Here is a 17,907-nt window from a genome sequence, read left to right as displayed (position 1 = left end):
AGGGAGCTTTAATGCAGCATTGGAGAGGGGGAGCTTCCGGGTAGGTCTGATCACCTCCAGAGTCCACGAGGTTCGGGAAAAAACCCACAGGACAACATGAGTGCGACTCTGTATTTAGATCGGTGTCTTTTCCGTGGGTGCATGTGAGGGCAGGAAATAGATTTTTAATAAAGAAAAAATAACACTGCACATGTGTTTTTTTAAATATTTACCTCAGAAAGACACATATCTTTGCTCCATCTCAGCCATTTGGTCAAGAGGGCCTCACTCCACAGCAGGGGTGGATTGGAGTTATTTTTGGGCCACACAGCAAACACAAGCTCAAGGGGCACTGCAGCCCTTGTTCTCCCCTTTTTTAATCCTTATTTATCTAAGAAAGGCCTATGTGTAACTTATTTACTTCTCGTTTCAATTAATGCCCTTTAGGAAACTAGATGTGAAAACACAGGGAGGGGGCGTTTACCTTGAAAAACAATTGTCCAATGGTCAGTAGGCCTACAAAAGTATACTACAAATCACTTATACAAACATTACGATTAATGTATTAAGCATTCTGATGCCATTTAAGCAGAAAGAGACAACAAAAAGCAAAAAAAAAAAGAGTAAAAAAAATCTAAACCATGATTTAGGAGGGGTTTTATGTGGCCCATGGTAGCATGGGGCCTAAAGCAAGGTAAATCCACCTCTGCTCAATGGCATCTCACCCAATATAGCAGAAGGGAGTGTATTCATTTTCTCTGGACAATGGATTTCCTCAGCCCAGAGCTGGTGGCGATGGTTTTACAAAATCATAGACAAAGGCTGTGATTATTTTTACATTCTTGGAGTTTTGTCATATTATAATCTCATTAAAATATCCCTCATTTCTATTAACAGACCACCTTATGTTTAAATTGGAGAAAAACTTTAACCAATAGCCACGGTGTAACCAATCTTTGTAAGAGTGTTAATAATAACTCTATGTTCTTCTGCCTCTGTGACATACGTTAACTTGGATAACTCAACATTAACAGGAATATCTGAAAAATAAATTAAGCTTTGTGACTTGATGCCTTACAAAAGAGAGGGAAATACCAATTTGATTAAACATCTGATCAACGTCAGCAGTACATATAGGCTATTATGAACTGCTGCCTGGAGAAGATAACCAAAATTGTCTGATTACATAGCCTGTTGAACTTAAAATGTTTGCAAATTGGGTAATATGGACGCCCAACCCTCAATAAATAATAACCAGTAAGTATTCGGTCAGGCCATATATAAATAGTATTTTAAATTTGAAATAGTACAACCAGAGGTAATAGCTGTATTGAGACGTACAGCTGCAGCAATGAGCAATAGTCTTATTATGTTCATTGTATAGCCAAATTAGACATTTTCCCCAAATCATTCAGCCCATGGAAAAAGTCTGCCTGCCCATTTCCCAACTGTAAAAAACAATTTCATGTGAAAACTTCTTTCACAATCCACATCAGCAGGAAACAGATACTCTTAAAGAATCCTGCACAAGTACATAATGAGGCATGTATTTTTAAATGTACTTTTGGATGGGAGGGGGGTGGGGGGTGGGCATGCAACTGTGACTGTGTAGAACTGTCAAGTGGTACACATGGCTCAGGAGTCAGGTAAGAAAGCGCGTTTTTGCTTATGGCCACTGATAGCAAGTCAGGACCGGGTCTGGAGGTAACTGTAAAGATGGTTGTGCCATTTGTGTGTAGTCAACAATTTTATAAATATGTGCAAACCCTTTCCAGATTTTACCACCATAGCAAAATGCATAGGAACATGGTTGATGCTGTGTTTGGCTGTGGTTTTCTCACTTTCCCCTACATGTTTCAGACAATGCCTGTCTTTAAGTCACACAGCCAAATAAACTTACTGCTAGCTGTAGACCTGCTCAAATGGATGCAGTGTCATCATGACTCATGTCACTTTCAGGTTGAGGGATGTGAGAATACATTTTCAAATTTGCTCAGCATGTCACCAATAGATGGCATATTAGATATGGGAGAATTTGCCTGCCCAGTTTTCTAATTGTAAAAAACATTTTCATGTGAAATCTTCTTTCACATTCCACTTCAGCAGGAAACACACCCCACACAAGTAGATAATGATGCATCATGCTGTATTCATGACAGTGACATCCATGGAGACAGATGTTTGACAAATTTGGTAGGCAACTCTTCTACCATACTCCTATTTGAGTATACAGGCTAAAATGCTGCTACCAGCCACCACTGTCAAAAGTGTAATTCCAGGCGGTTTTATTGTATTTATTTTTGTAGAGGCTGCTTTTTTCAGCATGTAGCCTATAGTTTACATTTAGGCCATGCTTGCGTCATATTCAAAATATAATTGCTTTTATATTTTAGTTTATGATGAAATGTATTGAGAGTTTGGACAAGGAGATAGAAACATGGAGCATATGAACATATCTAACAGTTAAACACAATATTTGAGAGACAAATGTCTATTGTTAATTGTGATGTTTGTCAGAGTAAAATAAATAAATAGGGTTTGGGCAATTTGTCAGCTTAATGTACATTTTGTTTAAATTAAGCTAAACTTTAATTTAATAAAAATAGGCCTACTGAAATAACCCTTTAAAAAAACAGCAGTAACACTGTAATTGAGAATACAGTAGGCCTAACTATCTATCTATCAATAACCTATTCTGAAATATGTAATCGAAGGCTAAAAGAGAATAGGCTACAACAATGACATGTAGTCTACCTTATGGTAATTCATATTATTGTGTTATTTCAGATGTCTCTGTAGGCTACACGACTGAGAAATAAATTGTAGAAGAAAATAACCACCTAGAGGCCTAGAAATAGCCGAGGCCTACTAGAGGCAAAAGCGCCCTCTATCGGCTAATGTGAAGACTTCCTCATGTTGAGGAGTGCAATACTAGCGTATCTGTTGTCTAAAAAGATTACAATGTTTTTCTAACCGGCATGAAATACGGAATATAACCGTGGTCCACCTCGGTATGTTGTCTGTTTTCATGTTTTTTCGGATTCAACAGATATTTGGCTGACTTTGCCACACTCAAGATGGCGATATCTGTGTGCCTCCTGCCGAGTCGAGTCCGTACGTAACTGTGCGTCAGTCGCGCGTAAAGTTGTGTTGACAGGAGCGGCAGGAGTTGTCAGCGGAACAGCAGCAGCAGCCAGCATCATCGGAGCCGAATGGAGTAATCACTAACATATTAATCCAGACAGCGTCTCTGTTATTATCCAGAAGCACTGTTTACACTGTTCAACCAACGACAGCATGGCAGACGACCAGTCCTCTCAACCCTGGACGATCGACAGGGACGACTACGAACTCAATGAGGTGTTAGGTGAGTAGCCTAGCTCGCTAAGGTTAGCATGCTAGCCTCCCCTGTCTCTACTGCAGCGGTGTCGGAAGCCAATTACCACTAGCCAACTAGCACTGCACGTCTGCAGCTAGCACAAGGCCAGTCACAACCTTTACAACCCGTAGCAACATGGCAGGAAGGTTAGCAGCTCCGCAGTTTCCCTTTGACTAGGCTAAATTAATAACAGGAGCCTGTTTTTGGCCAGCTAAAGTGAGGTAGCCCGACAGCAAGTCAGCAGGAATCTAAACGGCTAGCTAGCTAACACAGGTTAGCCTACAGTGCGTGAGAGCTCCCTCGTCAGTTGTTGGGGAGGGTGGTGCTCTTGAGCTGAAGGTATGACACGGATTATAGTGAGCCATTCAAACTTTAGTCTAGGTAACGTGACTTATGCCTTTGAACAAGAGAGTTATGTGGTGTCTATCTAAATGAAGTGCATGTTTCTAGAATCCAGTTAAATTAAAATTGATGCTTCATGTTACATTGGTATAATTGGTCTGTATGTTTTTATTATTTATGTGTGTGTTGTCTATTTCTTGTATTGTATGTTTTTAAATGGACCTTGAGTCTAATAATAAAATATGATGATGATGATGATTATTGTGTAATACTGGAAGTTACCTTAGTCCCTATCTTAGAAACTATTTTCTACACAACTATAGCACCTTCTCCTGTGACACATAGTAGAATATTAAGTTTAGCTCTCATAATCTGACTGCTGTATTTCAAAAGTCAAAGGCTCTTGTGCTCCTACAGTGTGTGATGGTTGCATCTCTCAATGTTGTTCCACTCAGGAAGTGGAGCCACTGCAGTGGTCCAGTCTGCATACTGCAAGCCCAGAAAGGAAAAGGTGGCCATCAAACGCATCAACCTGGAGAAGTGTCAAACTAGCATGGATGAGTTACTGGTAAGAAGCAGTAGCAACTGTGGGCCGGTATCTGCCATCCAGATGTTATTTATGTGTGTTGGTGGGGTCTGAAAAGGACAGATCAAAAGCTTGATACCACAACAACCGCTGAGTGCTGGAGCTGGGTGACACATTATAAGGACAAATTTAATGGGAAGAATGTATATATTCCTGTGCAACAAGGTTGCACTGATCGGACATTTGATTTTATATTGCAATATTTTGATCGGTATTCAGGGTTTTCTGCAGGGCAGGGATTTATAGCAGCGGAGCCTCAATTGCAGGCATTAATTTCAGCAGGAGTCACACTGTCACTGTAGAAACGTTTCAGTTTCCATAGGGAATAGAGGAGATAAACCGCCCTATCGGCAATTATCATTTTCAGTTGTGTGAGGAATAATATGATTGAGAAAAAACTCTTGACATGTCTAATCCAAAAAATATCATTCCTGACAAAGCTGTATTAGTATCACAAATACTAAAGCATATGGTAACTTTCATAAAATCTACTTAGAAATGTCATAGTCCTACCATCATACGGTACAAATGACCTTTCTATGTTATTCTTGTACTCATTTTCTGTCCAGCTGTGCAACAGAGGGATATATTGATGCTTTAGATAGGACACCAGAGAGATGACTTTGCAATACTTTCTCATCCCACCACAACTGTTGCTTTTAAATATCAACATTGCAATGTTTGCTATCTGGTGTGATTTATTTTCATTGCCTTGTCTCCCAGGATTTACACGTCTAGGTCCTGAGTTCACCTGTGTGGGTGTCATCTGGGTTAAAAATGTCTTGGCTTGGTGGCCCAGTGGTGACGTAACCTAGGTTACTCCACCGTCTGCAGCCAGAGGCAGTGTGTGCTCTCGTTTTAGCTTTGGGCCATTTAAACAGGAGGACAGGTTGGCTGTGAGGAAAGAGTGCTAGGTCAAATCCTACTTAAGATACAGTATGGCTGAGCTTCAGTTTGTCACTCACAGTGTAGTAAATGAATATTTAGTCAATTATTCATGTGTGACCTTGTGTCCTATATTTTCTTCTCTGTGCAGAAAGAGATCCAGGCTATGAGCCAGTGCCACCACCCAAACATTGTGTCTTATTATACCTCCTTTGTTGTGAAGGATGAACTGTGGCTGGTGATGAAGCTGCTCAGTGGCGGTAAGTGCTTTACTGTTTAAAGAAACTTGGCTAACTCTTATCTTCACCTAGACTCTCTTTGTTATGCCTACTTACTATTTTAGATCTCAAATCAATCAGGCTGTGAACTTGGATGAATGCATATTTAGATTAGTTCACCTGGCCCAGTTGTATGTTGTGCTGTCATTGACTTAATATCTGGTAATTGGGTCAGCGGTTTTGTTTGACTATCTGTTTATCTTGCTGCCTGAGATAATAGGCCATATGTATGTGTAGACAACTTGACGTAAAACTCAGATATTAGCAGTGCAGCCAACATGCTTAATAGCTTGTTGAACATTGACCAATGTTTTGTATTGCTCCTTGCATTCTCCTTGCTTTTTGCTTTAGTTGCTTCGGCCACACCCATGGTTAGTGGTTGAGCAAGCAAATGGTTTAATACTCCACTCTTTAAGCAGCTACTCTGCCTGAAATACAACACAAGAGCAGCTGATGTATCTGTTTACGGTGAAGACAAACAAACGGTAAACAGCAGGGGCTGATACCAGTGGGATCAAATTACAAATGGCAATGCTGGATTCCCTGAATGCATAATTTCCTTTGAATCCCTGGTGCATAGGGAGGCAATTTGAACTAGCGCCGAACGGCAAAATCCACCACTAAAAATGTGGAGAGGTTATTACAGAAAGTAAAAACATTGGATGACCACTGGTGAAATATATTGACCTTAAATGATATAAAAAAATGGGGTTGCAGGGCTGTACAGTGCGACAGTTTTGATCGCATTTGCTACTGAAATTGATCACGTGCGATGATGAATACGAACCCATTAGCACTCGTGCGACAGCTTGCTAATGAGGAGAGGATGTCTTTGAAACACAGAGGAGAGATGCACAACACTGCTTAGAGGGCTCTACATTAACACTGCGGGTAAATGAGTCTTAGGCAAGTAAGTTATTGAATCCACCCTCCACTTTGGCTGGTGAAAGATGTGTCCTCGGGATCTGTGCGGGTGAAGCGATTCTAGGTATAAAAACTTCGCCAACGGCAATTACCGGAAGGAGACGGCACATTACCGCAGTTAAGTTAGCTCGTGTACAAACAGAACATTTCCTGTGCGCCTTCACATTAAAAGCCTGTTATTAGCCAAACGTGAGTTGACTTTTATTTTGAAGCCGGTAAGAACAGGAAGTTAGCGCTTTTTTCTAGCTTGAAAGGCAACTCATTCAGCTGCAGAGAGCAGTCAACAGTAGCCTAGTCTATTTACAAAGTTTTAAATAAGCCACTGAAAAGCTACTCCCAACACATTCACAACAACCTATTTAATTTATCCTAAATTGTACCAATATTTATACTTATTTATTTAATAGGCTATGTTTAATGTTTTAAAGTTTGGTTTTAATTAACAGAAGGACATTATAATAATAATTCTGAATCAGCAAAAAATTGCAATTGGCAGGTTAGATTCTTTTTTCTAAATTGCAATCAGTGCACCCCTATTAATTTTTCTACAATTATTACTGCACCCACTAGGATATCATATTAATTGTGAATCTCAAATGAGACCAGGATGACATGCTCAAAGGTAATTAGAGCAAAATGCAAGGGTTAAGGTTATGCAAGTTTTCAATCATAGCCTACTTTGTGTGCTACCAAATTTATTTTTGTGCTACTGAATTTTTTTGCTTGCTAGCACCAGTGCTACCACCTGAAAAAATAAGCGTACAGCCCTGGGTTGATTTGAAAACAATCTTTAGGATTATGACTTTAAACATTCTTTGTATGAAAACTTTTTTGATGCTTTTATTTTAGAACTGGTGAGGGAAGTGGCTAGTGGCTACTTGTGGCACTTTGACGGTTGACTAACAGGTAGCCATCCATTCATAGAAAAACAATAGACAACAACATAAAATCATTTATTTTGTATATACTAGGTAAGCTCAGGTGTGCTTTTCAAGAGATTTAAGAATTCTTTTGACATGCTGCATTTTGTTAAGTTGGGAAGGAGGACACAATTTTTTTTAATAGTTCAAACCCCCACCAGATTAATTCTACTCTCTAGCTTTTTTTTCTAGTAAATTTATTTGAACATGTTAAAAAAACACAAACTAAAAACATATAAGCAATAAAAAAAATAAACTGGATCCTCCAGCAACAAATTGGTAACTCAATGATATAGTTCATGTTCAAAAGAGGCTTCTTGTCAAACTTGAGATTCCCTCAACGTGTTATGACAGTCCTGTGCCCTCCCTCTCAGGCTCAGTGTTGGACATCATCAAACATATCATCTCCCGTGGCGAGCACAAGGCTGGGGTGTTGGACGAGGCCAGCATCGCCACCATGCTCAAAGAGGTGCTGGAGGGGCTGGAGTACCTTCACAAGAACGGGCAGATTCATCGGTGAGTTCTACACCACGCATCGCCCCCAGGCTGCAGGGCGATGCACACACTGTTACTGTGTTAGTGTGCAGTTTGAGTCCTGGTTAAGCCACCATGTCCCATTATAATACACCACACTCCGGTCTCTCCGCTCACTCTCTGGCACTGAGCCCTTTTATCCCTGCATGTGAGCGTGTAGTTTGAACTGGACCCGGCTCCTTCAATATTTAATACATCGGAAATGCATAATTGAGGAGGTTTGTTTTACATAAACGCTCCACCCAGGAACATTGTGAACCCCCTCTGCGAAGAAAGGCCTCTTTATATCCTCGGTGCCTCGTTGTATGACATGTGGTATTCTTTCAAAATAACAAGCTAACGTCTCCCACACACAGGGGTTTGCTTTAGTGACTTAAAAAAATTACAGTTCTTTTCAGTGATTGTTTGTTTTTGTGATGTACTGCTACATTCTCATGCTTTTCTTATTTATTGGATCCAATAGTCTAGGCATTTGATTAGCAGATTAAATGGGTCTGATGTTCCAGTTTGGAGCACGAGTGCAAAGTATTTTCAGTATAGACGCACAGTGCAGCTGCTGTGGCTAACTCACTTATACCTAATCAGGCGATGGAGGAGGAGGGAGGTGGTAGGAGTCAGGTTAATCCACTCTGTTCTTTTGTGTATAGTATGCAAACAGAAATCAGGTGGAAATAAATTAGGCAAATCAAAGGTGCAGCTTAAAGTTTTTTTTGTGTGATTGGGTAATGCGCCTAACCACTCCTCTCTTTGGTAGAGTTGCCAACATGTGCCATCTTAGTTTTTAATCGTGTTTTAATCCCACTTTTTCTTGGTGTGCAGGGATCTCAAAGCTGGAAACATTCTCCTCGGGGAAGATGGCTCGGTGCAAATTGCTGGTACAGTTCATTTTGTTTCTGCATTGTTAAAGCCCCCTGTAGTTTCTGTTTAAAATGCTGATGCATGATCTCGCCGAACAAACAAAGCCCACATTGTATTTTATTAATAACGCGCCGTTTTTAGCTGGAGATTAGTTTCTCTAAATCTTTAAGTATTTTGAGTGATTTTAATGGCTTTCCTCACATTTTGTCTCTGTCATACATTCCAAATCACACACACAAACATTCCCCAGACTTTGGTGTGAGTGCCTTTCTATCGGCCGGAGGAGACATGACTCGGAACAAGGTTCGAAAGACGTTTGTGGGGACGCCGTGCTGGATGGCCCCCGAGGTCATGGAGCAGGTGGGAGGCTTGTCTTATTGATGGTGTTCTGTTCTATGTCTATGATGCCTTATAACTCAGTGATCAAAGGAAGACTTGAGTGCTTTGCTCACATGGCTCTGTTTTCAATCCACAGGTCCGCGGCTACGACTTTAAAGCCGACATCTGGAGTTTTGGGATCACAGCCATTGAGCTGGCTACCGGGGCTGCACCATATCACAAATACCCACCCATGAAGGTAACTGTGTGTGTGCGCTGACTGTTACTTTGATGATTTTCCACATAGTATGTACTGACTGATGCTGATGGCTGCATGCGTGTAGGTGCTGATGCTGACGCTGCAGAATGACCCTCCCTGTCTGGAGACAGGCATCACAGACAAGGAAATGGTGAAGAAGTACGGCAAGTCCTTCAGGAAGATGCTCTCCGTGTGTTTACAGAAAGATCCTGAAAAAAGGTCAGTTAGTACGCAACCCCTTACTTAATAATGCCTGATTCAAGTTGTGCTTGTTTTGCTTTCCATTGCATACCCCAGTTGCGATGAGTAAAATGAAGTGTCTTTCCTATTTAGGCCAACTGCAGCTGAGTTGCTGAAGCATAAATTCTTCACGAAAGCCAAAGTGAGCCTTACATCATTAAAGTAAAAATGAACTGAAAAACTTTTTCCAGGCTTTCAAATAGAATAATTATAGATTCCTGACAGAAATGTTTCTCTTTCTTTTGCAGAACAACGAGTATTTGCAGGACAGGCTTCTGCACAAAGGCCCCACAATAAATGAGCGATCCAAAAAGGTGTGACAGTCATTACTAACACACTTTGTTGCCTATTCCATGTTGGGATACACCCTTTGCAAACCTGAAAAGGATTAAACAAAAAGAAAAAAGGTTAAGGAGTTAAGCCTTTCATTTTTTTCTTTACTTTTTCCATGGCATGGCGTAGGTGCGTCGTGTGCCCGGCTCGAGCGGCCGCCTCCACAAGACGGAGGACGGGGGTTGGGAGTGGAGCGACGATGAGCTGGACGAAGAGAGTGAGGAGGGCAGGGCTGCGATCGCGTGCCTGCGGGTAAGACTCTACATGGCTACGTCCACTTGACTTTACAAGGCCCTGTACCTGTATTTCTCACTGCGCCCCTTACGGCCAGCAGATGGTGCTGCTATTCCATTAGTCTGAAGAATTCTTAGCCAGGCTGGAGTTTGCTGTATTTGAAGCCTCTTGCCTCAATGTCAGTGTAGTTAAGGTTAAGGTTACTCGGGTTAATCGGCTCATTTACACCAGAATCTAGAAATAGATCTTGATCTGTATTTATTTTATTATTTTTTTCTGACTTAGAAACAGCTTCCCTTTGTTGTATCATTGTATTACAACTGCTTTTGGACCCATGTAAATATTAACAATGATTACATATAAATGATGCAGTAGAACATTTGAGAGTTAACATTACAGGACCAATTATTAAGGAAAAATTGTGTTTCTGCTTGCAAGTTGGTTCTGCCAACACACACGTATCTAAGGTAGATAGGACACCTGCTCAGAGCACTAGTTCAAAATATTTTCCCACTATGTGCTCACTTTGTTTCATGTCTTGGTGAAGGATTTTACTGTCTTGTTATCTTAACTGTGGTTTCTGTTCAGCCTTGTGTTTAAAGTCGCCTCGTGTCAATTTCCTTCAATCCAACAATGTCGGCACATTTGGGGGGATAAAAGGGAGAACTGCATGTGTTTTAATCCTGACAATCTGTCATGTCCATTCTGCAGTCACCCAGAGTGAGGGACGGCTCCCAGAATTTGGAGGTGAGTCTGTGTGTGGTGGACATGACCTGGAAATAATGATTTGTGGTAATGACTTGAGAGACAATCTGCATGACTATCGTGTGTGTGTGTGTGTGTGTGTGTGTGTGTGTGTGTGTGTGTGTGTGTGTGTGTGTGTGTGTGTGTGTGTGTGTGTGTTACCATTTGTGTGAAACTCAAGCAGCTACTTAATTTATTATGCATTTTGGTGTGTTTTAGCTTTTCCCACCAGCGGACGATTCTACGGGACATCTGCAGCCGCCCGGTGCTGCCCAGGAGAGCCCTGCCACTGCGGGCCAGGTTGGAGAGGACGCTCCACCGCAGGCTCCTGCTCAGACAGCCAGCCCTTCACATGCCCCCACTGCTCAGGTACACCGCTGAGAATAAGTAAAGGGGGGGGGGGGAGAGGGGGGCTTTGCTGTGTAGATCAAGTCAAATGTGTTCTTGACATTCCAATTTATTGTCTTTTTTTTTTTTTGATAATTGGCATCGGCCGATATCTATGCTCATGATATCTACGACATTGCAGGCAGCTTAGTCAGTGAGGCTGCTGTGGGGCAATGTTAGCATTTTATTTAATTTGAACTCAAATATTTACTGTGTTTTTTTTTTTTTTTTTTCTATTTTAATAATTACATTAGCAGGACAGAAATCCAGAAGTCCCTTAAGGTGATATTTTACAGAGCCAACACCCGGGAAGACCAAGTGTAATAGACAATGCATTTCTGTTTGTCATGTTTTATTCTTTTGTATTTTATCAAATGCAAAAAATACAAAACAATAACAGCGTGATATCGGCATTATATATCAGCCATGGGCCGACCCGCTTTCTAAATATAGGCATTGGTCATTGAAAAACCCATATCTGTCGACCCCTTATTCCTAGTTTAGGGCAGGTTCTATGAGAAACATAATGAACGAGTACCACCAGCGTACAGCTGATTTTTCTATTTTCTTTTCAGGTCCTTAATTTGATTGTTTGAACTTCAAACACACTTAAGTTATGTTAACATTCAGGGTTACTCGTCAAAACGCCGTGTGTGTATCCTTGTGGTCTAAATAATGTTGATTTAATTCTTCCTAAAACATCTGCAATGATGATTTGTCCTAAAAGTTTTGAAGTCTTTTTTTCTCCACTACCTTCGATAGTACAGCACTTTGTTTCTTGGTGTGTTATCACAACCAACTGTTAACCAGCGGAAAAAGCCTTCTTCTGTTTGTATCTCCCTGTTGAGCATTCTAACCACTACTGCTTTACAGTAACGTAACCACTTGGCTGTTGTGCTGTTGCAGGAGCCAGCTGCAGTCAACACTAGTGTTCCCATCAGCCTGGTCCTGAGACTGAGGAATCTCAAGAAGGAACTCAACGACATCCGATTTGAGTTCATGTCCGGCAGAGGTTAGGATATATCCGCTAGCCTCTTCTTTCGGGATACGGAGATAGAAGAGAAGTCAGACTCAAGTCTCTATTGTTTTAACTGTTTTGCTGTCTTGTCTGCCTCTCCTCAGATTCTGCTGATGGAGTTTCTCAGGAGTTGGTCTCAGCGGGTCTGGTTGATGGGAGGGACCTAGTCATTGGTAAGAGTACGAGATATATGTGTGCTGGGGTATTATCAGTGTTGGACAGAGAACGGGGTGGAAGTCAGTTCACTTGAAAATTGTTTGAGATAAGCAATCCATCATTGCAAACTCAAAGCTCCACATTATTGGTCTTGCCACCTCAGTGTGCCCGTCTTCTGGGTGTAGTTTTTTGACATTGCAAAAACACAAAGGTCACTAAAGTTAACTATTATGGCCACACCGAAACAGGTAAAAGTGTATTTATAAAAACATGTGAAGTGTATGTAACTTGTATGGTATCATCAGAATGTATCTAGTTTAAGGTCTCATGCTGTTCCCAAACCAGTTATTTCCTGTTTTCACCACCGATCACGATGGAAAATTCTTGTCATCTGGTTCGCTCACTTCCTTTTATCTTCTGTCTAGTTGCTGCCAACTTGCAAAAGATTGTTGAGGATCCGGGTAACAAAAATGTGACTTTTAAATTGGTGAGTACATGGACAGAAAAATGACAGAGCTTTTACAATAGATTTTTCCAAATGTGTGTGTTAATTCATTAATTCATTATTTTCTTTTTCTTTCTTTCTTTTACCAGTTTTCATATGGTAAAATATTGTTGTCATAGATTTATAAATAAGTCAGTGCAGTTTTATGATGTGGTGCCTTCTCTTCCATCCAGGCATCCGGCATTGAGGAGTCTGAAATTCCTGATGATGTCAAACTCATTGGATTTGCACAGCTCAGCATCAGTTAAGTCAAGTAGAGCCAGCAACAAAGGACAGAAACTTATGGTATTGCACAGCTGCATTGTAGTCGATTCCAATAAACCACTACTGCCAAAGAGAGGAGGAGGAGGAGGAGACATGGAGCTGGCAGGAGTGTGACATAACTGCAGGATGCATGAGGACCACGTTGTGAAGGGGCTCAGTTCATCACAGGAATCACACTTGAAACGTTTACAGTGCGCTTATACAGTAAATGGGAGAAGAGATGCAATCAACTATATCAACTCCTTATTTCTTCTTCTTTTTTTTTTCTTCTTCCTCGTCATACATAAGCACAATCCAAACCATCTCCTGCCAGTACTGGAAGTGATTGCCTTTGTTTTCTTTTTCCTTTGATTAATTTGAATTGTGCCACAAAACTCGAGAGTGTTGTGCCACCTTTATTTGGCACTTTATACTACATAGAAATTGAAAAGTGTAAATTCAGCCTTAGTTATTCAAAGTGTAGATCTAACCAGTCTATCTGTGAGTATTAGGTGTATTCTAAGTACTCCTATCCAACTGATCTCTTTAAGAAAATCTCCCGTAACACTGATACAAATAACACACATGTAAACACACTGTAGCATAGTTTTAGTTTTTGTAATTCTGTAAATTTAGATGGATTTTTACAATATATCTGAAAATCACCAGATTCCTGAATAAGGCAGCCCTAGGCGTGTGGTGTGGTGGTTTTCTCAAAACATAACCGAAGAGTTAAGGCTCTGACTGCACTGCTGAAATCATTCAAATAGACACAAACAAACTGTTACTGCTCCGTCCCACAACCGCAGTTAACACTTAGTCAGATTGCGTTTTCCCGAGGTATTCAAAGACAGGGATATTTTCACAGATTCAGACCTGCCTAATATTCTTGTACTATGCAATAGGTGTTTTCTTTTCACCGTATGTGACCACTGGTTGCTTTGTAGTAATTATCTTTAAACTTAAAATACTTTTTGTGCTTGTACCTCACTAGGAGTTTGTGAAGTCAACCAGCCCAAACAGGCAGCTTCAGGAACACTCAGTGAGAATTTACTTTCATTTTAACAAGCAGTCACAAATTGAAAGCAGACGGACACAGCAATAGCAATTTCTATGTCCCCCTGTAAGAGGTCATTTAGCTTGTTTCCTGTTATTGATCATACCGCTGGGAAGAATCGTAAATGCTGGCTGTGAGTGTGGAGCTTGGGGCTGCTTTTGTTACAGGCTGGCTGACTGATGAACTTCTGTTGAGGTGTCCACGCCCAAGAACTGACAAATGTTCTACCAAAGCAAAAGTTGAATTTAAAGGGGCACTTCACCCAAATTGGAAAAAAGAAAGAAAAAAAGTTTGCCTTTAGAGGTATTAACCTGGTTAGATAGTTTTGGGCTCATTTGCGGAGTTTTAAGGTATTTGTTTGGCTTTAGGGATGGAAATGTCACCCTGTCCACCACCTTGTCTTGAACTCTGGTGATTCATTGACTTTTCCTTTAGCATCACCTGTAGGTTAAATGTCAGATTGTATACCTGCAAAACTAATAACATTTCCTTCAGTCTTGGCTGTAGTTAATGTATAGTGTAAGTTAGAAAAATTGTCAGTATGCCAACATCCTAAACAAAGATGGTTAAACAATAAACCAGCTACACATAACATGTTTGTTAGCATAGTCATTGTTAGCATGCTAGTATGCTGATTAACCTGAAGCACTGCTAAACTTGAATGGTAGTAGACTATTAGTCCTGTTGGGACTAAATTGAAAAAACCTGGATTGCCTTATTGTGTTCCCATTAATATACATACAAGTCATGCACCCCATTGTGAACAGTTTAAAAAAAAATGAACTGCTGAAAAACTACAAAAATGTCAACAGTGATTTTTTGTTTATCCAAAGTAAGGGACAATGTTGAATCATTGGCGAAAGCTAGCTGTAAGGATGGAGAACCCCTGACCTTATCTCTAGTGCCCCATGAGGAAATGTTTTAGTATTTAGTTAAAACTATTGGATAAATTGCCATGACCTGTGGTACAGACGTTAATTTTTCAAATATTTACAGGCTAAGGTAGTGAACATTGTAAACACCATACCTTCCGAACATTAGAGCACTGCTAACAAAACCCCATTGACCCTCAGTGTATTGAGGGGCAGCAGGAATCATGTGACGGATCTCTCAACACCTCAGCCAATAAAACCAAAACTATCTGAATGCTTCGATAAATGTCATATTTTTGGTGAAATGTCCCTTTAAACCTCTCAATAAGCAAGTTATTACTTAAGTTTTTGTCACTAGGCAAGTTGTTTTGACTGTACTGTAGTTAAAGGGATAGTTCAGTATTTTTTTAAGTGGGGTTGTATGAGGTACCATGCATAGTTAGTCTTACCTTATGGAGATGGTTGTCAGCACATTCATTTTAAGCAGTTTGAGGGCGTCAGCCTTGTACTGTTGCAGACAGGGCCAGCAGAAAAACGTTTTTTCGCTAAATAAATGCTTATCTAAAAAATAGATAACCATTCAATTGTACAGTAAATGTAATATCTTTCACTGCTGATTTGCACCAAGGTCTTCGCTGCACAGCACCAACGTGAGTTGGCTTAGTAATATATGACCAAAATATGCTTGAAAAAAGTGCAAAAAATAAATGGCTGTCCGCCAGTGCTGTGGAGGGTATCAGCCTGCAGATCAGCAGTGTAAAAATCCTAAATTTAGCATAAAATTGAACTGATATTTATTAGTGTGGTAAGCATTTATATACGTGGCAAAAAAGTGTTTTTTAGTTAGCCCCCAAGGGGGGTACAAGGCAGACTTCTGCTACAGGAACGTCTCCTCCAAACTCCTTAAAGTGATTGCGCTGACCGCCATCTCGACAAGGTAACAGACTAACTATGCATACGTACCTCATACAACCCTATTTCAAAAGTACTGAACTATGCCTATAAGGCTCTTTTCTTTATAAACACTCACCAACAAATCCCTGTTGTCACTCCCAGTGTAGGCTGTATGGTTGCTTTGTACCACGTGCAAAGGGCTGTGAGATAGCTCCTAGTTCAGGTACTCATGGTGTATGTAAAGATGGTGTAAATGTACTTATGGTGGCAACTCCATGCACTGTCACACAAACATCATGAGGTTAGTACTGATTTAGATGCATCAACTGTTTAAGTGTATATGTCAGATGGAAAGAACATTTTACTTGTAAATATTGGTTAAGGCAAACGGATTGAGACTCATGTTCAATGGACAGAGTTTAATTTGGTCTTAGTGTTTTCCACTGTTGGCCTTTGTCAGAGCATCACTACTCGCACACAAATTATTTGTTCAATTGGCACTTTATTGATCTGTTAACATGCATATTTTCTGACTTGCGTGGGGCTTGTAATCACACTCTGTGCTTTCATGTCTTGATTGCATTTTCTCATTGAAACCTGTTAAAGGCTTTTGGATGAAATGCCATTTCAATGAGACAGATGGCACAGGTTACACTTCTCTCTCCCTGTGTGTGTGTGTGTGTGTGATGTTGGTGATAACGATTGATCATCGAAGGCTTTGAGCTGAAAGTCACTCGGACTATATAAATTTATTTCCCTTGTATCGTTTACTCATCAAAAGTTATAATTCTGTCCCGTTATGGGGGTCACTGAATGATTAGTATTAATATTATCATTTGATTGGCAAGTAATTTTCTTTTCTAAACTTTTTTTTTTTATATACAAATCATTACCTATATTTTTTAAATATGATTAATTAAAAAATGTATACATCAACAATTGAATAATTTATCATAATTTGAAGTGGGATGTTTGTGATAACATACAATAAAAGATTCCTTGGCATATATAGATTGGAAAATGTCAACACATGCAGATGATTTTTAGTAGATGAATAAAGTCACACGATGGAATTCAACAAGTGAGGACAATGTTTAATTGAAATGGGACTGCTTTTGACGATTTTCTCCCCCTTTTAACAGCTCAACCGTTAGCAAACAGAGATAACATTTAGCCCTGAAACGTGTGCACACCACACATTTGGTTACAGACTAGAGGGTTAAACATTTATTTTCGCCTTTGCTTGAGACCTTATAAGAGTCACCCTGAGGTTGTTTCACATATTGTATGAAAAATGGTGGGTTTCGGAGATATTCTGACAACTATCTGAGACTTTGGTTTATTCCAGAAGCTCCTTATTCTTGGGTTATCCATCCCACATGTAGGCCTAATATAAAATATTTAAAAATAATGTGCTAAATGAGGTTATAATCCTGCTTCCTTTTAGCATGGATAGTAGTGACTGAGTGTGCAGTGGAGGGATAAAGATAGACAGATATAGGAAGGAGGAGATAGCTTTATTTTATAATTTAGTTCAGTTAGCCTATCACTGGCACCATAAATCCGACTTCCCAGTACAACTGGAACGCAGACTGACTCCTGCTGTCGGGAGCCGATCAGCTGGCCCTAACAGCTGTATACCACGGAGACGAAAACGAAACTGAAACTTAACTATGCCTGGCTGGGCTGAATTTGAGTTGGAGCAGCAAAATATAGCCTACACTCATAAATATTGTTAATAAATAGATGCAATGTGTTGTGTGATTTTCTTCAGTAGCCTAAAGTAGGCCTAGATTCTGCGCTAACGCCACTAACTGTTCTCTAACTATCGCGGACCAGTGCCACACTGCTTTTGGGTGGTCACGTGGTCTTAAAAAAATCAACAAAACCCACCTCATGTGTATTTGAACCAATGACGGTGCATTCTATGCTGCGCACGCCATGAAAATTAGATAAAAGTAA

General features: G+C 40.3%; 1 protein-coding gene across 2 annotated transcripts; it reads left to right on the top strand.

Moving 5' to 3' along the window:
* Positions 1 to 3,148: 3,148 nt before the first annotated feature.
* Positions 3,149 to 17,003, top strand: LOC307255881 (serine/threonine-protein kinase OSR1-like). 2 transcript variants are annotated; one of them, XM_080034692.1, is made up of 17 exons: positions 3,149 to 3,346; positions 4,156 to 4,268; positions 5,323 to 5,431; positions 7,668 to 7,809; positions 8,647 to 8,702; positions 8,936 to 9,045; positions 9,161 to 9,262; positions 9,348 to 9,481; positions 9,596 to 9,644; positions 9,751 to 9,816; positions 9,965 to 10,087; positions 10,781 to 10,816; positions 11,033 to 11,182; positions 12,107 to 12,212; positions 12,323 to 12,391; positions 12,800 to 12,861; positions 13,053 to 17,003. In XM_080034692.1, exons 1-17 carry the CDS (start codon positions 3,277 to 3,279, stop codon positions 13,125 to 13,127), a joined length of 1,572 nt encoding a protein of 523 aa, XP_079890818.1. In that variant the 5' UTR covers positions 3,149 to 3,276; the 3' UTR covers positions 13,128 to 17,003. The 2 variants fall into 2 exon arrangements, with proteins under 2 accessions (XP_079890818.1, XP_079890819.1); XM_080034693.1 differs by lacking the exons at positions 9,596 to 9,644; positions 9,751 to 9,816; positions 9,965 to 10,087 and having other exon boundaries at positions 9,348 to 9,421; positions 10,795 to 10,816.
* Positions 17,004 to 17,907: the final 904 nt, after the last annotated feature.

Source organism: Ammodytes marinus, assembly GCF_949987685.1.
Source record: "Ammodytes marinus genome assembly, chromosome: 9".
NCBI classification, from domain to species: domain Eukaryota; kingdom Metazoa; phylum Chordata; class Actinopteri; order Uranoscopiformes; family Ammodytidae; genus Ammodytes; species Ammodytes marinus.
Note: the sequence above shows the minus strand (reverse complement) of the source record. Positions and strands in the feature narration are given on the sequence as shown.